The 20,463-nt window shown below is 36.1% G+C and overlaps 1 protein-coding gene across 9 annotated transcripts in view; it reads left to right on the top strand.

Moving 5' to 3' along the window:
- hth (Meis homeobox homothorax) overlaps nucleotides 1-20,463 on the top strand; it is a 1,486,930-nt gene that overhangs the window by 1,110,648 nt on the left and 355,819 nt on the right. For all 9 annotated transcript variants that reach the window (XM_069816539.1, XM_069816535.1, XM_069816533.1 and 6 more), the window contains exon 10: nucleotides 9,119-9,267. In XM_069816539.1, coding sequence (XP_069672640.1) covers nucleotides 9,119-9,267 — 149 coding nt within the window. The remainder of the gene's footprint in view (nucleotides 1-9,118; nucleotides 9,268-20,463) is intronic.

Here is a 20,463-nt window from a genome sequence, read left to right as displayed (position 1 = left end):
TGAAATTGACTCGCTAATTTAACTGAAGTAGAGGGGATTTAATTTTAATAATTTGTGTGTCCGGATGTAATCAACATCAAGTTTTTTTTTCTCTCTGTTCACAGGTGAACACTGTCAAAGTTTCAGAAGATATTTTTGTTGTTGTACAAATAAAACTTTATTACTTCAATATTTCACATTTTTACATCCAGTGTAATAATTTTACACAAATGCAAGGAATATTTTCATGAATAAATTATTTTTTCTTTTAGTTTAAACATTAACATTTACTCAAATCTTCGAAATATTTCTTAATTTTATTGTTATTAATTATTAAGTTCATTATTGCAAGGGATTGTTTACCAAAATTTACATGTAATATCCTTAAATCCTTTAAAATTCCCTTTTATGAGGTTCAGAAGATTGTAATGGAAATTCTGAAGGCCTCTCTTCAAATTCTACACTATCATTTATATGTTAACACGTAAATTGTTGTTTTAATGTACAAATATGATCATTATTTTGCTCGTTTCAATTCCCTTTATCTTTTATGTTTGTTAATTCCGGATCCCAGTGGTCAACCTCACTCGAGGATGGATGATTTGAAATAAATCTTAGCAGTAGTACATAGGCTACATCAACAAAGATTTTACAATACTAGTGTAATATTCGTATATGAATATTCTTCAAAATTCGAAATTGATTATCACTCTCATATTCAAGTGCATATTACAAATTGTTGTATAAATACAATATTGTAATGAAAACTGGATAGAAGAAAAAAAATAATAATCACAACTGTGATTAAACTGTTAACTGTAATTACACGTCATCACCATCATCATCATCATCATCATCATCATCATCATCATCATCCTGTCAAGTACTAGTACCAAAAGAACTGTTACGGCCTGAAAAAGCGATTTTCTTGCCATCTTTTCATAGGTCGACCAAGTGACCGTTTCCCATTTGGACGATAGTTCATTAATTCCTTATGGATCCCCGATGAAACCATTCTTGAGACGTGTTCCTTCCAGTTTAACTGATATCTGGAGATATAGTCCAGTATTGATGACACATTAAGTTCTTGAAGGATATCTTCATTTTTCTTTCGATCCCATTTAGTGTAGCCAGCTGTTCGGTGCATGAATCTCATCTCGCAAGCTGTTACTCTGCTTTCATCTTTTGTCCTTATAGTCCACGCTTCACTCCCATAAGACTGGTCAAGCTATTATTTGATAAAGATGAGTACGAGTTGATTTTTGTATTAAAGAAGGTTTTAAAACTCTATTAATGATACGATGAAAGAGTAATGGAACGGAGAAAAATTCTCTCCGGCGCCGGGATTTGAACCCGGGTTTTCAGCTCTACGTGCTGACGCTTTATCCACTAAGCCACACCGGATTCCACCCCGGCGTCGGAAGAATCGTCTCAGTTTTAAGTTCCAACTCTTGGGTTCCCTCTAGTGGCCGCCCTCTGCACTACGTCATAGATATCTATGAACCTAGGACCGAAGTCCACATATGTGCTGAGGTGCACTCGTAATGAGTGACTAGTTGGCCGGGATAAAGCGTCACACGTAGAGCTGAAAACCCGGGTTCAAATCCCGGCGCCGGAGAGAATTTTTCTCCGTTCCATTACTCTTTCATCGTATGATGACGCAGAATATCTGCATGGAAATATCATATGTACTTCGGTACATTATAATAAATATATATCTATTAATGATGTCCATTGGTTTTGTTGAATTTTACAATTTTCTCTGATAAATCCAAATTTTCAATAAAAGAAAGTTTATATCCTAAATAATTAAACTCGTTATGTTATTACATATAAAATTTAAAAAGAATAAAAAACAAAAACAAATAAACGTTACATATTCATAAACATACTAAGTTAAGAATACGACATTGTTAAAGTGACAAAAAATAAAGGATAAGAATTTACATGATTATAATTTTAAAACCAGTTTAAGCACTTGTTGTTTGAATAATGTATTGTTTAATAATTTTACTTTAGGATTCCTCTTCATAAAATCATTATATAAACTTGGACCGTAATTAGAACTGTGCCTTAGACCTGCTTCAGTCTTACATTTTGTTCAATGAGGGGGAGCGAAATATTGTATCTTCCTGTGTTGTGGTCATGATCGGATGATATAATTTAGCTTGATATTTATGCTAGATATTTATAGTAGATAGTAAGTTGTTTCTAATTTATAAGTTGTTTATAAGTTGAATACAAAAGTAAATTTTTATACACATTTCTTTAACGTTGAATACAATTTTAAAATCACTTACAAATTATCCCGTCTATTCAACTAATAGAATGAATTTGCAATATTATCCATTAACGTTTCAGAACCGCCTTAAAATCAACCAATCACAGCTGTGTTTCTCGATAAGGAGCTTAGTAAGGAAGCACCAAAGATCATTGTGGGCGATGATTCTACATGATCGTGGACGTAAAACCACCGGCGTCGCTCAGTCGGTTAAGGCGCTTGCCTGTTGGTCTGAAGTTGCGCTCGGGCGCGAGTTCGATCCCCGCTTGGTCTGATTACCTGACTGTGTTTTTTCTGAGATTTTCCCAAACAGTAAGGTGAATTCCAGGTAATCTATAGCGAATCCTCAGCCTCATCTCGCCAAATACCATCTCGTTATCATCATCTCATCGACGCTAAATAATCTAGTAGTTGATACAGCTTCGTTAAATAACCAACTTAATAAATCGTGGACATAAATAATTGAAGAGTTATGGAAAATTGACTGAATTAATTGATTCCTGAAAAATCTGCTGTTATGTGCTATAGAGTTATAAGAACATGTTTCCATAGCAACCAGTCCCCGTGTTGCAATTCCAACTTACAAGGCCCATCTACAATAGCGGTAAGTACAATCAGAAGACGATCGCGCAAAATAGTAATATGCGTTACAAGAGCGGAATGTTGAAGTTTTCATGTTCGAGGAAAAGTTTGAGAAAGCGAAACGTAGTTGAGCGTTTTTAATTTCCGAGAATTGAAAGAAAACATACCGCTCGTGTATCGTACATTATTTTGTGCGAAGATCGTTCATTACATACCTGAAAGAGGAATTTCTAATTAGTTGCAATGAAATCTCCATCTTGGTTTCTGTTCAATGACGGGAAATTTCCAAAACAAAAATATCTGTCTTCAACATTGTTGCTTTAAAATGTTTTCTGTGTTTACTATACTCCAGCAAGCCGTGATATACGTGTCTTCCCCCCCCCCCCCAGTCCATAAATGCGAACTTAAAACAAACGGTAAGGTTATGTAATGATTTATTTTTCATTTTAGTATTTTAACAATATTATTTATATAACATATTGCAGTAATAACATCGGCATCTGGAATCTTGTTGATTTTTTCACGGTTTCCTTAATGTTACTTGCATCACGAATCCAGTAACTTTAGTGGAGTTGTAGAGTTTACTTAAATTTTGCAAATATTTAAAAACAATAATTAACAGTGCAATTTAGGTGAAATTGCAGTGGTAAGTTTCCAATTTATAATTATTACTATATTGAACGTCTCTAAAAATAATATGTTAAAAGCCTAAAGCAGTAAAATCAATATGTCACTTAAGCGGTAAGAAGAGGAAAATTGTTATGTGTGTTAGGTTGGGAATACTGAATATGGAATTTTAGACTTTCCGCGGATTGGTTTTGTGCGGAAACCAAGCAAATACGCACGATCTCGCACAAAATCGTTTACACCAGGACGCCTGAATCACTGCCATTACATTAAGTTGCATAGGATTCCTATTGCTTTTAATTAGGTAATCAACCAATTCTAAATAGAATGGGACTCTCTGCACCTTTCCATGACCTGTCAGGACTCATCCCAGTAGGCAATTTATCTCCAGCCGCTAGCACGATTCTATTTGGCTCCATCGTATTAATATGGTTATTACATTCCATTGTACGCGTTGTCACCCAGCTGTTTATCGGTTGAATTTTACATTGCTCTCTGTCATCATCATTGTCGTTGTCTGTGGTCTAGTAGTTCCGTGGCTCTTCAGTTCAAAACCCGGCAAAAGCTTTTTAAGAAGTCATGAAAATCTTTGGCATATTTATTCCTGATGAGAAGCAAATTACGTTGTTCCATGCTGCAAATTTATGCTACTTAAAAAAGAAGAAAAACTTGCCTTTGAGTGAGAAGATTTCAGGCAAAATTACAGGCTGTTTATTTCCCGCCCAACCAGTGACCTAATTTGGATCAATCTTTCGATTAAGTTTCTCCTGCAAGACGTCAGATATCGTGATAGACAAAGCAGAAAACAGAAGTGAATAGACTGCAATATATTAGGGTCCGAGATGGGAGATCTAGTTTATACTGTTTTCATTCATTCATTTATAATTTTCTGCCCAAAGGCAGATCTTTCACTGCAAACCCAGTATTCTCCAATCTTTCCTATTTTCTGCCTTCCTTTTAGCTCCAGCATATGATCCATATCTCTTAATGCCTTCTATCATCTGATATCTTCTTCTGCCCGAACTCTTCTTTCTTTCACCATTTTTTTTCCAGTGCATCCTTCAGTTAGTGACCTAACCAATTCCTTTTTCTCTTCCTGATCAGTTTCAGTATCATTCTTTCTTCACCCACTCTTTCCAACAAAGCTTCATTTCTTATTCTGTCTGTCCATTTCACACGCTACATTTCAAATGCTTCTATTCGCTTCTCTTCACTTCATATTATGTCCATGTTTCTGCCCCGTACAATGCACACACCACACAAAGCATTTCACTAGTCTCTTCCTTAGTTCTTTCTCCAGAGGTCAGTAGAAGATGCTCCTTTTTCTACTAAAAGCTTTCTTGGCCATTGTTATCCTCCTTTTGACTTCCTGGCAGCAGCTCATGTTACTGCTTATACTACACCCCAAGTATTTGAAGCTGTCCACTTGTTCCACTGCCTCATTTAGAATTGACACGTTTACCTATCTGCATACTCGACCTAACTACATAAATGACGCCATAACTAAAGTTAATGATGACTTGAATTCTATATCCATATGGTCGAAAACGCACGGACTTAATTTAAATGCAAGTAAATCGCAGGCAATCTTAATAGAACATCAAAGATCGAAGTGTGACAAACAAAATTTGCCACCGATAATTGTAAATAATACTACTATTCCATACAGTACGACCGTGAAGAACCTTGGTATTTATATGGATTGTCACCTGGAATGGAATGAACAAGTGAATCACACTTCCAAAAAAATATTTTCCATTATTCACTCATTAAAGCGACTGAAGAACTTTCTTCCTGATAAATTAAAATTAATCCTTGTACAAACACTCGTGATGCCACACTTTGACTACTGCGATATTATATTAAGTAACCTAAATGCAAATTTGAGCAACAGGCTACAACGTGTGCATAATGCGTGCGTCCGTTATATTTGTAATATTCGGAAGTATGATCATGTTTCCCCGTCTTTCCAAACTCTGTCTTGGCTAAGGCTAAGCGATCGACGAGCCCTGCATTCTCTTGTTCTCTTATTTCAAATTCTGCGCACCGCTACCCCAATATATTTGGCTTCTCGTTTTCAAAATTTATCCGCATATCATCAGCTAAGTACAAGATCTCATTATAACAATTTACTCATTATACCCTACCACAAGACATCTTTATATTCTTCATCCTATACAGTTTCAGTTGCTAGAAATTGCAACTCCCTTCCGAGTGATATAAGGGGTTGTTGGACAATAGCTTCATTTAGGTCAAAATTACATAAATTCTTACTTAACAGATGAATTGCTGATTAATATTTGTTACTTATAATGAAACTAACATCTGTCCATTCTTATTATTATCATGAATTTCTCTAAATAGATTTACAAAACCTCTAATGGCAATTACATTAATATTCTCATTATAGAAATAGAAATATATATATTCTCCCTGTAACATAGTCCTAGTAAGCTTATATTAAATTAATTTTCATCATTTTACTAGCTATCTCAAATATTAAATTAATTATAATTCATTGAATTAAATTAGCTCATAAATTAAGTTACTACTTTACCTTATAGATTTATCTAAATTTAAATAAATGTGTAGTGAAGATTATTGCTGGAGAACCTTTTAAGTGTAGTGAAAATATTTGTAATTTAAATTTATGTATTGTATTGATTAAGGCTGGTTGAGTGGAAGAGAAGGCCTTATGGCCTTAACTCTGCCAGCGAAAATAAAACATTATTATTATTATTATTATTATTATTATTTTTCTTCCGATAACCATGGTCTTCGTCTTGTTTGCATTTATCTTCATCCCATACTGCTCACAGCTGTCATTTAGCTCCAGTAGCATATCCCTTGGTATCATCTCCTCTTCTGCTAACAACGCCATATCATCAGCAAATCTTATGCACTTTATTATTCTTCCTCCTACTATCACTCCTCCTATGTTCTGATAACAGTTCTTTACTAAATCCACCAAGTAAATGTTGAACGGGATAGGTGATAAAGGGTATCCTTGTCGTACTCCTCTCCCTATTTCACTTCCTTCTGACATTTCTTTTCCTATCTTGACTTTGACTCGTTGTTTCATATATGAATATTGCAGAACAGCCTCCTGTCTTATAATTAACACGTGACACCTTCTATGGAAGTTTTAACGTAACACATTCGTATGCTCCCAGTTCTTACGTCTTCAACCGGTTGTCTCATCCATGAAACACATCACAGAGAGAATCCATGTCACTAAAATGTAAATAATACAAAGGCCCTCTGTTTTTGCTTCGGTATCGATCTTCGGTGAAATGGGTGGTGGGGGTGCAACTGATATTTGGTACATGGAAGTTCTTCTAAAAGTAATGGCTTCCAATTCACAATACGGGAAAGTTGGTTTCGCGTGTCGTCGGCGATCAGCTGACAAGTTACGATCAGAGACCGCGAGAACACGTGTCGTTGTACGCGCCACTCTGTTGTATTTATAAGTACAGCCTCTGTCACGTCACGGGATTGTCTCCAGCATCGGGATCTCGTCGCCATGGCTACACTGTTTAAAACAAAAGCGTGTTTAAATGTTTTATAATTTACCTTAACTCTGTGCACACCAAGTCTCTCTCTGCAGAATAGTTGGGATCTAATTTCGGTGGCTGGTAATGAAACATGAATTTACAGAACGTTCGTTGCTAGGTTACACAGCGAGGGGATCCTTTATTTTTAAACGTTATGCTGCTCCGAGAATAATTCAGGCATTTCAGAGAATGTTAAACTATTTAGTAACTCTCTTCGAACAAGCTCTTGCGGTGTGGCCCCGCCATTAATGCATTAATTTCTTTATTGTAGATATTTTATTAACATGCTTTATTTTTAAAGCGAAACGGAATTGGATTTTGGGTGAAAATTTTAATTTAGTTTTTATTTTTCCAATGCATTATTTGGTTTCTCATCTCAAAAATTGTATATCAGACTTGACTATACTCAAAATTGTATCCGTTTTCTGAGAAGGGGTATACAAGTTTCAATTTTAATGGTCATTCTTAATAACTTTACGGATATTGAACGGAAAATTATATGTTTATTTTTTTTTTTTCAATTTATTCTTTGATTTTTCTTTTTTAACCTCTTCCCTTACTATATATTTTACCAGTTTTGTGAAAAAAAGTGTCATATTTTTTATTTTCGTAAAGAGGTCACTTAATATTGCAGAATCACTGTACATCACTAATTTTCTTACATACCTAAAAATCACTATGAAGTAGACATACATTCACACCTGAATTATTATCCCGAGTTATCTCGTGCACCTTGATTCCGCTCTGGTAGTTGTCCGACTTCGATTTTCTCCTGAACTATTTACCAACTTATGTTTTTTTATGGATTAATTTATGAGGTACAATACCAGTGCTGTTATCAAGGCGTTAAATGTCGTGTGATAGACTTGAAATCAGGGTATTACGCACAGCGGCACATTGCATTCCGGACAGTAGTATCTGCTCTCCTATATGAGAGCGTTTTGAGAAGAATGGTGTAGCAGTCATTCAATATTTGTACCAGTATATCTGTTCTTCAGGTTTGTGAATAATGTTCTGCAGTATCTCTATGCCCAAAAGTACACGTATTTCAGAGTCTGTAGTTAGGCCGCCACGAATTATTTTCAGCATTCTGTGAACACTTATTAGCATGCCGAATCGTCTCCTCGAATATAATGTTGATGATGTCATTATTAAAGAATAATTGAAAAAATTTAGAATTATCGTTATCAGAAAGAATGTTAAAATTTCAGGGAATGGGGATCTCGGAGGTGCAGAAGAAATGGTGCCAGATGTCTTCTATTCAAACCACTGTCGAAAAGACGCGACATCAACTGATCTGAATTTGTTTGTTGGTCTATAACTTCGTCTTCTGATACCGATGTTTCATTTCCTAATCTTCTACAGGAATATATTCCTGATCAAAAGTTTCGGAATCACTAACTTGATCCATCGTTACACAAAACAGCACAAAAAACACTAAACGCAAACAAAAACCTCCAAAACTAACTAGCATCTATTCACTACTGTGTGTGAATGATATACGAGCGTAGACTTCCACTCGCAAGGAAGAAGTACAAAAAACATCACCAGATATAGCAATATCACTAACTTCTGTAGCCATCTAGTGAGGGAAAGGTTTAATGAAAGAATGGAAATGTATATATTCGGGATATAATCCTTAGCAGCGAAAATGGGACTGAAACGAGTTAACTCGGGTTAATAAATTTTGACACAAGTTAGCAACCCGAGTTAACTCGGGTTAATAAATTTTGACACAAGTTAGCAACCCGAGTTAACTCGGGTTAATCAGGGAAGTGGTTAAAATGGTACTATGACATATTATACTAAGATTATATCCATGTTTAGTTTTCGTTTTTATGAGGGCGGGGCGCAGTATATGTATGTCTTATTTTAACGCAAATGTTTCGTAAGTTTAATTTTTTTTTATACAAAACGAACTTTTTCTTAGCTTCTATTCAATCTAGAAAGCTGAAATTTTCAAGAATTGCTTATTTGGATGTTTTACATATACTGAAACAATATTTTTAAAATTTGAAGAGTGCAATGTTTTGTGCTCGTCATGTTACTTAATCGATGATGATGATGTGTAGTTGATGATATTGTCCCGTTGCAGGTGATGCGAGTAATGCAAGCATCGGCAGCGGCGAGGGGACGGGGGAAGAAGATGATGACACTAACGGCAAGAAGAACCAGAAGAAGCGCGGGATTTTTCCTAAAGTGGCCACCAACATCTTGAGGGCGTGGTTATTCCAGCACCTAACGGTGAGTTTTAAATTTTCTGAAATTTGGATTGTGTTTATGATTTTTTTCGTTTACTGTTTATAAAGTGCCTGCAAGTGTAACGGTCGGGCACTACGTTACAAAAACTTATGTCGCTGTTTCGATTCCGGATGAGTTCACGGATTCCTCGATCTACCTACACTAAAGTCCTGGGTTCGCCTCAAGATTTGAGCACCAAATATAATTCCCTGGGAGAAGGGTGTGGCAAGCGTTTAGATTTGACATCCCTTCTTATTTAGCTTACAGCCCTCAGATTTTGGCCACTGCTTCCTTGAACTGACATCTCTACTGCTATTAATGTCGATTGTCTGCAAAGGTATGGGCATTAATTTCCGATAATCTGTACTTCTTCATGACCTGTAATATAGTTTTACTTTTAAACTATCATAAAATGCTTATTGCATAATAGTAATGACTTCTGTACGTACTTAGGTTTCATTTATCGAGAAAAATAAGCTTGACATTAGCACAAATGTTTATATATGAAGAGTGGAAACGCCAAACGTTCTAAGTGACGAAAATATGTTTTTACAGGAGAGACTAAAAACTGTGTATGGGTATATGTGCGTGACCACAAATATTATTAGAAAATGCAGGCTCTAAATTTCTAAAATTTTATAAGGAAATGAACTCACAATTGAACAAAAATTACAAGGTACCACAACAAGACTTATTAGAACATAAATATCTGATAAAAGTATAAAAAAGGTTACTAATAATATTTTTTAGAATTCACTTTTTACTTTAAATTAAATTTTCCAAAATTTGAAAATTTTATACATATTATTTCATAACTCCACAATCATTAGAGATAGAATTCTGAAATTTTTTAAATTGATTTAACATGGATTTATGCAAAAGGTAGACTACAATAATGCCCATTTTTTTAAATAAAAATTAGGTCACAAAACATTATGTAAATTTTAGATATATTTTATATAGGACAAATAAAAAATTAATTATATTAAAATAAACAACTCTACATGTCTGAGAGTAGCCTAATTTACAGAAATAAGTGTTTATTACATGCAGGGAAAATATTAAAGATGTCAGAGAGTCTGTAACAATATTATGGTTACCAAATGATGTAACTGCAGATTTTTTTTTTTTTTTTTTTTTTTTTTTCATAAAACTGGTTTACTACTTTCTCGTCTTTTATTGTTTCATGTTGAATTGCGTGGAGCTTACGTTTCTGTCACTCATATTTAAATGATGAAAGAGTAATGGAACGGAGAAAAATTCTCTCCGGCACCGGGATTTGAACCCGGGTTTTCAGCTCTACGTGCTGATACTTTATCCACTAAGCCACACCGGATACCCATCTCGGTGTCGGACAGAATCGTCTCAGTTTAAGTTCCAACTCTTGGGTTCCCTCTAGTGGCCGCCCTCTGCACTACGTCATAGATGTCTATGAATGTAGGACTGAAGTCCACACATGTGCTGAGGTGCACTCGTTATGAGTGACTATTTGGCCGGGATCCGACGGAATAAGCGCCGTCTTAAATCACGAAGTGATTTGCGCATATCATATATATTATTTTTAATGTACCGAAGTACATATAATATTTCCATGCAGATATTCTGCGTCATCAAACGATGAAAGAGTAATGGAACGGTGAGCTGAAAACCCGGGTTCAAATCCCGGTGCCGAAGAGAATTTTTCTCCGTTCCATTACTCTTTCATCGTTTGATGACGCAGAATATCTGCATGGAAATATCCAGTGGCGTAGCATGAAATTTTGAGCAGGGGAAGCTAACTAAAGTTGTCTTTCATGCAATATGAGAAAACGCATTACAAAAATACAGTCTTAAATAAACAGTAGTCAATTTCAAGTCAGCAGTCGAAGATTGGTTGGAACATCGTAAGTAACACCAATAAGGCATGACCTCAAATGATACGTAGTAAAATATGATTTCACGGTTTACACATATCTCTAACAAATAGACACGTATACGTATAACATTAGCTCACTCCCTGTCATACTTAGAGAAATCACAATATTAGTATCATTACGTAAGTATGCGTCTGTCTTTTGGTTGTGTCCTTCATTGACAGCAAGGGAGTCTGTCATTTGTTTTTTAAATCACACTTTTGTTCGTAAGTCAGTCTTGATAATACAATTGCCCTAAAAATTCAAGTAAATTAGTGTCAGGAACTGTTATTTCGCTCATTATTTATTATATCAGCCACAATGCACACTTCAACTGAACACAACTGACGAAAAGGGATAACTCGGAAACTACTTATTTTAAATGTTAAAGCTAGCTTCTTTTCGAGCCTTGCGACTAGGGTAGTTTAAAAGGGATGGAAAATCTGCGGGGTTGATTACACAGAAGAAACCGGTATGCTTGGAAGCTGGTGTGTACAGGCTTCTTGTTTACTGCTGCATCTCAAATCATCCTGAGCTGCCGCATCACAACATTTAAAGCGTAAATATAAATTCTATTAAAATTGATAAATAATTTTCTCCATAAACTGCAGGTTTATTATGAAATCATTATTAACTGGGGAAGCTAAGCTTTTTAGCTTACATTGACGCTACGCCACTGGAAATATCATATGTACTTCGGTACATTAAAAATAATATACATATTTAAATGGTTTGATACATTTTTACCTAAAACGTTTTTACGTAAGTTTATAGACAATTTCTTTAATCAGCCGGACGCTAAAATTATTTTTAAATATGAAGATAACTTCAAAGAACATGAGCATAACAAACATATTTCGTATGAGAATTTCGTGATTTCACCATCTTTTAAAAGTGATTTCGTACCAACCAGTCATTCAGTTATTCGACTCTATCAGAAGTTCAGTTTATGTTAAGCCTTTTCTGATATATATATATATATATATATATATATATATATATATATATATATATATATATATATATATATTTTAATTTTCTGTCTTGATATTTTCTGAAGCAAGAAATGAGAGGGAAAAGTTGGAGAATGGGGTTAAAATTGATGTTGAAACAATTTGAAGTTGGCAAGAGGCGGGTGAGAGCCATCCATGTGGAAGAAGGGAGGTTTCAGTTGAAGTTCAAAGAAGAAAAGCGAAAATATTAGTGTCAAACTAATGACCCTACTGCAGAACTCCAGGGAGTCGAGAGTTTATGTACAGATTTGTACAACTGTTGGTTTTGTTTCTGAAGTTGAAAGTTGATTTCATTGCCAATTGACTGTTCTAGGGACCTTTCGTTATTTGACGCTTTCAATAAGCGAGAAAAACATAATGAATCGATACCGGAATTTTATATTAAATATACACAAAGGAAATGATTATCGTGTAGAAGTAGAATGATCATCTAGTCGTTAAACTGTTCATGAATGAATCGTAAACCATTGTGATCTGATCGCAGTAAGGAAGTGGGCCTACGCGGCCACTAACAGTAGTAAATCAACGTCGAAGAAGAACAATGAAAACATTTCAAATAAATTGGTTCTGCGGTTTTGTTATGACGTGTTTGTGGTCGATAAGTGAAGATTAGGGCTTCACAAAGGGAAAAAAGCACTCACGTAGATTGAATACTCTCCCTGCCGTCTGGATGGTTCTTTTTCCATTATTGAGTTTGTATAAAATTGAAGACTTTCCCTTGTTCCTTGATTGGGTTATTTCTACTGTTTATAGCTCGTAAGTTAATACAGTAAGCGTATTTCCTATTGCTCATAATGCAACGTCATAATATTCAATCGATTTTTTCTTATAATAATAAATGAATTACGATATTGACGCTTTCGACTGAAGAGTTTATTTCAGTGTCGATCAGAGGTCTGCATCGGACGTTTTCGCTCGAGCGCCAAGTAGTTCATAGCATAATCCGATAGGTAGCGCACATGCATGATGGGTAAAATTGTCACGAGCGATAAATCCTTGAGCGGTATAAGCCGAGCGTTAGACATTCGTTCTTGTTACAGTGATGAACTGTGTAGTAACATCATAGATGTTTATCATTTCAAAACTTTGCATTGTTTAACTAACCTCTCCATAGTACAATTACAAAACTTGCTTTAAAATATAATATAAATGTTTTAGGTAAAAGCTTTTTTTTTTTTCCATACAGGAGTGATTTTGTTTTTGCCACATCTGATAGATGTTACTGGATGTAAATGTAATTATCATAAACGGAGAACACAATTAAGATAATGCAAGAACTGTATCAAGTTTTCCAGTAGTAATAATAATAATAATAATAATAATACTAATAATAATAATAATAATAATAATAATAATAATAATCTCTAATAATTAGTGTATCAATCTTCGCGTCTGTAACAGTTGTGCAGCATGATTATTCGTTTTGTTATATTTTCTGTGGCGTTATCTCTGTACTAATATTGTTATTAATCTACTGCTATATCAATAACATTTTGTAAAACATTTCTAAGTTGTCGCAGTATATAGGCGGAACACTATGTATGGACCTATCATATTATATATGTGGTAAATCAAATATTGAATAATTATTAATTAGCAATAATAACTGTATATCGAAGTTTTTCATACTACTTTATTTATAACTTCTTGTTCCTGTTTTGGTACGTTCCATTGACTGTTCCATTAAACGTTTGTCATAAACGCAGAAAATAAAGCCTTATTTTTACCGTGTGAGCAAAACATATGTGTATCTTATCTGTCGCCTTCCATACGGATGAGACATGTCGGTGAGATGACCTTGTACTGTGCTTCTATTTATTACGAGCGTATCACGACCGATCGTATCTCACTCGAAGGTGTGACACTCGACCGAGTTCAAGCGAGCGATTTAACTCCAATGCAGCACTCTGGTGTCGATATTCGACGTGAGAAACAAATGATAAATTTCAGCTGGAGCTCTCTCCCGGAAACAGGATTCTTTTTATATGCAGTAACTCTAGATATGGATATTCTAGCTTCATTTCCGCCTAAGTATAAGCTTATGAATATTGGGTTTAATGGTTGCCATGGTAACCAGTAGATCAGCGAGAGCGACAAGAGTATAGGCCTATATATTTACAAACGTAAAATCTAATTGAGAATATTTTCAGACGAGACTACTGATGTCATTCTAACTTGCATTCCTGTTTCTCGAAGACCTCTTGTCGTATGCAAAAAGCTTCACAAAGTGAAAAATATGTACCTCCCCGAAGAGACATTGTGCCGATTCTTGGCACTGCACTACACGGAACTTGCCACAAGTAGAATGAAATTGGATTTATTATCCCCAAAGATTTGCATCCAGCACTGCTTCGGGGAGAGGGAAAACAGCGCACGAATGTCTGTCCCACACCATTTACAGAAAAGAAGAGAAAAACTTCCCTCCTCCCAAAACCCCAGAACGGACATTTTACGTGGGCAATATCCATACCATTTCGTAAGATACAATGGCCTAACTTACATCTCTAAAATAGCTACTATTTCCTCTGAGGACACCCGCCGACTTATATAGCTCAGTAAAGGCTAACTGTGTGTTTACATGCGTGGATTCTGTTTCCTGGATGCGGACGCCGCTCACCCTCGACCTCAGAATATTGTCATGTCGCGGAGAAGAGATTCTGGCTGGCTCTTTAAAATATCATGCCCATAAACTCGAGGAGGTTCTCAGCCTTTTATGACCGACGTTTCTGCATTATGTAGCCCCTACAGTCCATAGAAAGAAACAAGGTACCTATCAAAATTTACTTGTATCTCTATATTTCTTGTTTCGCTTTTTTCTTCTTTTTCAATCCAACTTTTCAAGACAACTGTTAATGAACTCACGTCTAAATTTCCGTTCAGTCTGTGCAGGATCTCAAAGGAATATAGGAATAGTGTTTCGATACCTTGTATCTGTGAATTTGTAGTTGAATCAGAAAAGAGTTTTAAAAATTAATTTCTCTCAAAATAGACAAACTTTTTTTTTATGTTTCTACTTTGCAAGATCTTCTACTCGAGGGCAAAATATTAGTTAACTGTCCAATTTTGTAAATACAATAACCTAATTATTCTAAATAATAAAGTGGTTAAAACTAAATTATCATTTTTGTAGATATGAGAAATAACTTCTTAGCCATCGGTATGCTAACTGTAAAGATGTCAATATTATTTGGAATTTTTAGACCATAGACCTACTTGAAGAGTATAGTTGTCATCTCCGTGAATCTCCATTCTATCACGTGACATAGGCCTCCTAGTTGACCTCGTGCATTCAATGTGCTTTCCCAGCTCAGTGAGAAATATAATCTTCTATTGAACCTTCAGTTTAGCAACGTTACAATTTAATTTGGATAGCTAATTTTGTTTTTGTATTTGTACATTATATGCTGTAGAGATCTATTAATGTATGCAGTTTTAGGGAAGGTTTCGACGTGAAGTAATTAACAGTTTCCTCTACGGGGTTGAAAATAGATTGAAAAATACAATTAAATTTTCATATAAAATAGAGGCACAAGTTTTACCAGCAGAAAATGAACATAAACTACAAGACATATTCCAATCAAGTAAACGGCTATCGACAGACGAAGGATCAATGTATCCAACGTGACCTTGAGTTGGAGCGGGTGACGTCATCTAGCGATACGCGGGAGCGAAAAGTTGAGGCACGACTTGACAACTCGGCATCCGAGGCAGTGTAACTCGAGAAAGCGAAGCGATAGAACGTTCACAGTGATGTCGACGATTTGTAACGGACCAGGCTACAATCTCAATTATGCAACAATCATAAGTTTATACGTTAAATTACAAACATTCGTGAGTGAAGTTGAGTGAAGAGAGAAAATATGCTTATAATCAATGGCTAGAAACGATAAAGCACGATTCAGCACAGCGAAGATATACCGGGTATTCAGGGTATATGGAAACAAGAAATGTTGTCTCTGGTGACGTCTACCTTAACAGGTAATTCTACCCACGGCATATTCGCGCATATAGACAGCATACACCGTTCTTTTTTTTTTTTTTTCGCTTAGGAAGATCACCTGTTTTAATACCCATATTCGCAAAGGATATAATGAAGTAACCTATAGATGTAAGTATAATTTGGAATAAACTCTCTGGAAAGAGAGGAGTAGACCGTACAATGGAGCGGGGGGTGCAGCAAACTCATGTTACACAAATTTGTTTGCGTTCATTCCGTTGCTGAAAAGTCATAAGAACTGTTTAATCGATGGCGGAGACTGCACACGGCGAGAGGGATGAACGCTATCATATCGCGCCGCGCCGGACTACCGGACCGGACCGGAGGGGGATTAGCGGTCAGAGAGTTAATGACTCGTGCAAGCAAAGCCCCGGGATCAAGTCCACGAGGCAGATCTCGGGAGACGTGGCTCAAGTACTCGTGCGTGCCTCCCCCTCCTCATAAGTCGCTGCAGCCCGGCGGTGTCTGTATTTACATGCTGTTAGGATAGACGTTGCTTGGATGTTACCGTCGTCAGTTCGAATCCCGTTTCACTTTCTTCGTTGACAATATAATGCCCTGTGCTATGTCCACATCACAGACAGTGCACAGTGAAAAAGCAAAATATTGTTTTGGAGTAGCCCCGACATTTCTGAGGGTTTGTGTGGTTGCTTGAGAGAAAGAGAGAGGAAGAGAATAAACTATCCCGAACTCTGACTGCTAGACTATACCCAAAATAACATGGGCCTGAATAGAACAACAGTGGAAGACAGGTCGTAATCATGAAACGCTAATACCAATGAAGCGAGGAGGTCAAAATATAAATGAAATTATTCAGAAGATAGATGAAATGATATGTATTGAGTTATTGCTGTTACTTTTTAAAGAAACCTCAATCGACATGTTCAGAAGATAAATGAAATGATTCTAGCGTGATCAGTGATTCATTGTTCCTGTTTATTTTCAACAGACGTAGTGACAAGATCAGGCGTTGGATGAAATGATAAATTATGTGATTTAGTTATTGCTGTTACTTTTTAAAGCAACCTCAATCGACACGTTCAGAAGATAAATGAAATAATTCTAGCGTGATCAGTGATTCATTGTTCCTGTTTATTTTCAACAGAACGTAGTGACAAGATCAGGCGTTGGATGAAATGATAAATTATGTGATTTAGTTATTGCTGTTACTTTTTAAAGCAACCTCAATCGACACGTTCAGAAGATAAATGAAATAATTCTAGCGTGATCAGTGGTTCATTGTTGCTGTTTCTTTTCAAGGGAACGTAGTGACAAGATCAGCGTTGGATGAAATGATATGTGATTGAGTTATTGCTGTTACTTTTTAAAATAACACTCAAGCGACACGTTCAAGAGGTAAATGAAATGATTCTAGCGTGATCAGTGATTCATTGTTGGTGTTTATTTTCAAGGGAACGTAGTGACAAGATCAGATGTTAGATGAAATAATACGCGATTGAGTTATTGCTGTTTTTTTTTATTTTAGTAGGTTATTTCAGGACGCTTTATCAACATCTTAGATTATTTAGCGTCTGAATGGGATGAAAGTAATAATGCCGGCGAAATGAGTCTGGGATCCAGCACCGAAAGTTACCCAGCATTTGCTTATATTGGGTTGAGGGAAAACCCCGGAAAAAACCTCAATTAGGTAACTTGCCCCGACCAGAAGACACGTTCAGAAGATGAATGAAATGATTCTAGCGTGATCAGTGATTCATTGTTGCTGTTTCTTTTCAAGGGAACGTAGTGACAAGATCAGACGTTAGATGAAATAATACGCGATTGAGTTATTGCTGTTATTTTTAAAGCAACACTCAAGCGACACGTTCAGAAGATGAATGAAATGTTTCTTGCGTGATCAGTGATTCATTGTTTGGTGTTTCTTTTCAAGGGAACGTAGTGACAAAATCAGACGTTAGATGAAATAATACGCGATTGAGTTATTGCTGTTATTTTTAAAGCAACACTCAAGCGACACGTTCAGAAGATGAATGAAATGTTTCTTGCGTGATCAGTGATTCATTGTTTGGTGTTTCTTTTCAAGGGAACGTAGTGACAAGATCAGACGTTGGATGAAATAATACGCGATTGAGTTATTGCTGTTATTTTTAAAGCAACACTCAAGCGACACGTTCAGAAGATGAATGAAATGTTTCTAGCGTGATCAGTGATTCATTGTTTGGTGTTTCTTTTCAAGGGAACGTAGTGACAAGATCAGACGTTAGATGAAATAATACGCGATTGAGTTACTGCTGTTATTTTTAAAGCAACACTCAAGTGACACGTTCAGAAGATGAATGAAATGTTTCTAGCGTGATCAGTGACTCACTGTTTGCTGTTTCTTTTCAAGGGAACGTAGTGACAAGATCAGACGTTGGATGAAATAATACGCAATTGAGTTATTGCTGTTACTTTTTAAAGCAACACTCAAGCGACACGTTCAGAAGATAAATGAAATTATTCTAACGTGATCAGTAACTCATTGTTGCTGGTTCTTTTCAATGGAACGTAGTGACAAGATCAGGCGTTGGATGAAATAATATGTGATTGAGTTATTGCTGTTAATTTTTAAAGCAACCTCAACCGACACGTTCAGAAGATGAATAAAATGATTCTAGCGTGATCAGTGATTCATTGTTGCTGTTTCTTTTCAAGGGAACGTAGTGACAAGATCAGGCGTTGGATGAAATGATATGTGATTGAGTTATTGCTGTTACTTTTTAAAGCAACCTCAACCGACACGTTCAGAAGATAAATGAAATGATTCTAGCGTGATCAGTGATGCATTGTTGCTGCTTCTTTTCAAGGGAACGTAGTGACAAGATCAGACGTTTGATGAAATGATATGTGATTGAGTTATTGCTGTTACTTTGTAAAGCAACACTCAAGCGACACGTTCAGAAGATAAATTAAATGATTCTAGCGTGATCAGTGATTCATTGTTGCTGTTTCTTTTCAAGGGAACGTAGTGACAAAATCAGCTTTGGATGAAATGATATGTGATTGAGTTATTGCTGTTACTTTTTAAAATAACACTCAAGCAACACTTTCAGAAGATAAATGAAATAATTCTAGCTTGATCAGTAATTCATTGTTGCTGCTTCTTTTCAATGGAACGTAGTGACAAGATCAGCTTTGGATGAAATGATATGTGATTGAGTTATTGCTGTTACTTTTTAAAGCAACCTCAATCGACACGTTCAGAAGATGAATGAAATGATTCTAGCGTGATCAGTGGTTCATTGTTGCTGTTGCTTTTCAAAGGAACGTAGTGATAAGATCGGACGTTGGATGAAATATATGATTGCATTGTTGCCGTTACTTTTTCAAGTGATATTCAAGTAATATCAGAAGATAAATGAAATAATTTTCGCTTGATCAGTGATTAATTTTTGCTGTTGTTTTTCAAAGGAAAATTAGTGACAAGATCAGTCGCAGCTAGAAATGATTTGTGATTGTAATGTTGCTGTTATTTTCTTTTTCCTAACATCGAAGTGACAGAACAGAAGTTGGACGAAGCTATCCTAGCGTTTCTCCACTGCGTGCACGACTTCTAAAGCGTAGTATCAGAGCTGAATTTCACTGCATAGAATAATTTTAAAATGATTTACTTGAGTAGGTATTTGGAGGCAGTTTCCACTAAGCTTATTGGAACGAGGTGATGCCTTCCATTTCCTGGGAAGGTGATCCGCTCATTCATTCCCTTTGCTTACAAATAACCTCCCATGCATGGCCACACACACACACAGAGTAACTCTGAGTTGTGGAAGGAAGATTGGAGAATAAGGGAGAAAATGCTTCTCCCACACAGAGGGTCAGACCGCGCGGTCCAATTGCAGCGTCCCTCCCTTTATTCTATCCCATCATTTAATTCCGGGTGACAGGTAGAGACAGGAGACCGGATCCTCCCAGTTCGTTTCTCCGGGATTTCCTCCGGGATCCTCATCCCTTTCATACGTATAGGTACGGAGTAGAACGGTCTTAAGCCTGGACTACAAGTAGCGGCCTGCACAGAGCGACGCTCTTTTCTTTTCCGCGGATGACAAGATTTAGAGAAGCGCACTTTGCAGCATTGTACAGTCTGCTTTTATGATGAACGTATCATAGTCGGGTTTAGTGTCCGTGCCTTTCTGATGTAGAGTTGACATTTACTTTCAGAGGTGTTAGCAACATCCAGAAGGAAACTATAATTGAAGACCTTTCCGGAAAAAGGATTAATTTATTAATAGTACATTATGCAACGAGCCTATAATGATAGTAATTAAGACGCAAGTATGGTTGTTTATGAAACGAGCGC

The sequence above is a fragment of the Periplaneta americana genome, chromosome 17 (assembly GCF_040183065.1).
Source record: "Periplaneta americana isolate PAMFEO1 chromosome 17, P.americana_PAMFEO1_priV1, whole genome shotgun sequence".
NCBI classification, from domain to species: Eukaryota; Metazoa; Arthropoda; class Insecta; order Blattodea; family Blattidae; genus Periplaneta; species Periplaneta americana.
This window is presented reverse-complemented; position numbering and strand designations above follow the sequence as displayed.